At 54.3% G+C, this 3,509-nt stretch overlaps 1 protein-coding gene across 1 annotated transcript; it reads right to left on the bottom strand.

Moving 5' to 3' along the window:
- Window positions 1-255: 255 nt before the first annotated feature.
- LOC311428430 (olfactory receptor 14C36-like) lies at window positions 256-1,179 on the bottom strand (the record flags this gene model as incomplete). Its single annotated transcript, XM_084539879.1, has 1 exon — window positions 256-1,179. One exon carries the CDS (start codon window positions 1,177-1,179, stop codon window positions 256-258), a length of 924 nt encoding a protein of 307 aa, XP_084396005.1.
- Between the last annotated feature and the right edge of the window lie 2,330 nt (window positions 1,180-3,509).

Here is a 3,509-nt window from a genome sequence, read left to right as displayed (position 1 = left end):
CCTGCACACCGCAGTTCCCCTGCTCCTATGCAGAAGGTGTCTGCCCTGGAGCCAATCACCTTGGTGAGTGAGAGTCATTATAATTGGGTGAAATGGGTTTAAATACACAGGCACAATGAATAGTGAGGTTTAATGGTAAACAACAATTCTAATAAACTGGGAAAAAAATACCGCAAGACAAGAATAGAAACCAGGCTTGGCCTATCATGAGTAACATTATGAGCAATTTTCAGAAAAATGCAGTAAGCTTATGGCTTATGAAATACACCCAGTCATCAGTTTCCACATTACATCCTTGAGGTCCTGGTTCCTCATGCTGTAGATGAGGGGGTTCACTGCTGGAGGCACCACCGAGTACAGAACTGCCAGCGCCAGGTCCAGGGAAGGAGAAGAGATGGAGGGGGGCTTCAGGTGAGCAAACATGACTGTGCTGACAAACAGTGAGACAATGATCAGGTGAGGGAGGCACGTGGAAAAGGCTTTGTGCCGTCCTTGCAGTGAGGGGAGCCTCAGCACAACTCTGCAGATCTGCACATAGGACAGAGCAATGAAAATAAAACACCCCAACATTAGAAAAGCAGTAAGCACAATCATCCCAGCTTCCCTTATGTAGGAGTCTGAGCAGGAGAGCTTGAGGATCTGGGGGATTTCACAGAAGAGGTCCCGGGCATTGCTTTGGTCAAGAGGTATTGAAAATGTATTGGCAGTGTGCAGCACAGCGTTGAGAAAGCCACTGCCCCAGGCAGCTGCTGCCATGGTGGCACAGGCTCTGCTGCCCAGGAGGGTCCCGTAGTGCAGGGGCTGGCAGATGGCAACGTAGCGATCATAGGCCATGATGGCGAGAAGAGAAAACTCTGCTAGAAGGAAAAAGAGTAGCAGAAAGAGCTGTGCCACACATCCTGCATAGGAAATGGTCCTCATGTTCCAGAGGGCATTGGCCATGGCTTTGGGAACAGAGGTGGAGATGCCACCCAGGTCGAGGAGGGCGAGGTTGAGGAGGAAGAAGTACATGGGGGTGTGAAGGCGGTGGTCGCAGGCTATGGCTGTGATGATGAGGCCGTTGCCCAGGAGGGCAGCCAGGTAGATGCCCAGGAAGAGCCAGAACTGTAAGAGCTGCAGCTCCCGTGTGTCTGCAAATGCCAGCAGGAGGAACTCAGTGATGGAGCTGGTGTTACACATTTCCTACCTTTGGGCAAGGGAGCCTGACAAAAGGAAGAAATGACAGTGCAAAATTTAAGGACTTCTTTTGGACCACTACATATCTCAAGAAACACCCCACAAAGCAAAACACTGCCTCATTCATTTCAGGAGGATCTTTCTGCTGCTCCTTGTCTTATGTCTGGTTGTTGCTCTGAGGGTGCCACAACAAGCAGGGTGCTCTGCTGTGAGCTCTGCGGCAGTCAGCCCTGGTCTGCAGCAACACTTAGAAGGGAACCTGGAGTGATCTGAGAAGTCTGCTGGCCAGGGACATCTCCCAGTTTGCAGGTCATGAGGAGAAGGTCAAATAATTCCTCAAAAAACAACAAAGCTGATGTTGGTACTGTCTGTAGGCTAAGGTGTGTGAGGTGCCTCAGAGCAGCAGCAATGCTCCAGGAGCCTTAGTTTCTTATACAGATACTACAGCTCCATTACCATCCCTCTCACTCACAACACAGGTAGGAAAATGGAAGCAGAGATTGTAGAAGGTGCACTGCCTTCAGGTAGGTCTTGCCTTGCAGTTCTGCTGTGCAGTGCCCTGGGGAGGTGTGGGGCTGTGAGCAGCCTGTCCCTGGCAGCAGGCTCTGGGCAGCAGCAGGACCCTGCCCTGCCATGCCGGGGGAGCTCCTTCCACCCGCAGCTTCTCCCCGCAGCCCCTGGGCAGCTCCCTGGCCAGGCTGAGTGCTGAGCCTGGCAGGCAGCAGAGGCCCTGCCCTGGCACACAGCCCCTGGGGCACAGCAGGGACCCTGCTCTGCACCACAGCCCTGGGCACCCCTGCCTGCATCCCCGGCTGCACAGCCTGCAGCCAGCCCCAAGAGAAGGGAGCCCTCGGGCCCTGCACGCTGACCCTGCAGCACACAAGCCCTGCATGCCCTTCAACTCCAACACTGACTGTACTCCTGACAGCTCCCATTGGCTGAGGGCTGTGCCAGCTCCAGGAGAGCCTGGCAGGGCATGCCGAAGCATTGCCCTGTACCCAGAGACCTACCGTGGGGAGGTGGCTCTGATGATTTCTCTCCCTGCCAGCTCTCCTCTGCCTTCCCCCCCAGGCTGCCCTGAACCTCTCTCCCACTTCTCTCTCCTTCCCCCATGCCAGCTGCAGGCAGTGCCCCCAGCCCTGCTGCCCCTGGCAGAGGAGCTAAGTGGCTGAAGCAGCTTTTCAAGTAGTCCAAGTCTGATGCAAACTCCAAAGCCTCTCACAGCCTTAATGATTCCACTGAGGGACATTACTGACAAAGTCTCCCCATGGCCTTGTTAGAGCAGAAAAGTGCAGGCAGTGATTACAGGGAGACCAAGGCCAAGGAAACGTGGACCTGAGGCTGAGGAAACCTTGATGTGAGCCAGTCAGACCCTGACTCCAGCCCCTGGGAAGGGAGATCCTGTCCCTCCAGTGGGGTTTAGGGCTCTTCCTGGGTCAGTGCAATATGGGGATGGGCAATGCCAAGCACAAGGCTACAGGAGGACATCTCCTAGGCTCCCCAAGGAGGATGAGGAGGCAATGAAACTGTGATGCTGTAAGGAGAAGGTGTCTCCTCATAGGCCTCCATGACAGAGACTAAAGCCAGAGCCCAGCACACAAAGCTGTTAGCTCTGTTGAAGGCTTTCAACCTTGCAAAATATCCCTGACCATAACCACCACAGGGTCTTCTATGGTATCCCATGCATGTGCAACTTTTTCCTTCCTTGCTGGCCTCTGACATCTACCTTGCTTCCCCACCTTGCTCTCACCTGAGCACCTCCCTGCCTTGACTGATGTCTCTGCATCTGCCCTGGGAATTCCATGAAATACAAAGCCAAGGGGTTATCCAGAATTTTTCTGGGGGACCTGTAGCACCACAGGTGCAAAAAAAAAGATTTCTCCTCAGACCCAATCTCAGTGCCCCAAGCTGCACTTGATGCACTTGATATTTCTTATACTCTTTCCCACTAGAAAGAAAAGCTCCACGTGCTCTGAAACCAGTTTCAGTCTACTCCTCTACTGCCTCCATGCCACAGGGCCAAAGAAGCCCAGGTCTCTCAACCTCCCCACACAGATGGAGAACTTCGACCACTGAAGCCTGGCAGACCTCCCCTCCACTCTCTTGAGTTCCTCTGCACTCCTCCAAAACCTGGAGCCACACCCTGGGACAAACTGCTCCAGAGGTAGCCACAGCAGCACTGAGTCGAGGAGGATGATAACCCAAGTGGCCTGGGTGGCCCCCGCTGCCTCTAGTGCAGCCCCGTAAGGAGCCGGCCTTCCTCCCTGTCAGCATGTCCCACTGGCTCCTATGGTGTCCTCGTAGCACCCAGGCACTTCTCCTCAGGGTCCCCC

Source organism: Aythya ferina, assembly GCF_964211825.1.
Source record: "Aythya ferina genome assembly, contig: HAP1_SCAFFOLD_79, whole genome shotgun sequence".
In the NCBI taxonomy this organism is placed as follows: domain Eukaryota; kingdom Metazoa; phylum Chordata; class Aves; order Anseriformes; family Anatidae; genus Aythya; species Aythya ferina.
Note: the sequence above shows the minus strand (reverse complement) of the source record. Positions and strands in the feature narration are given on the sequence as shown.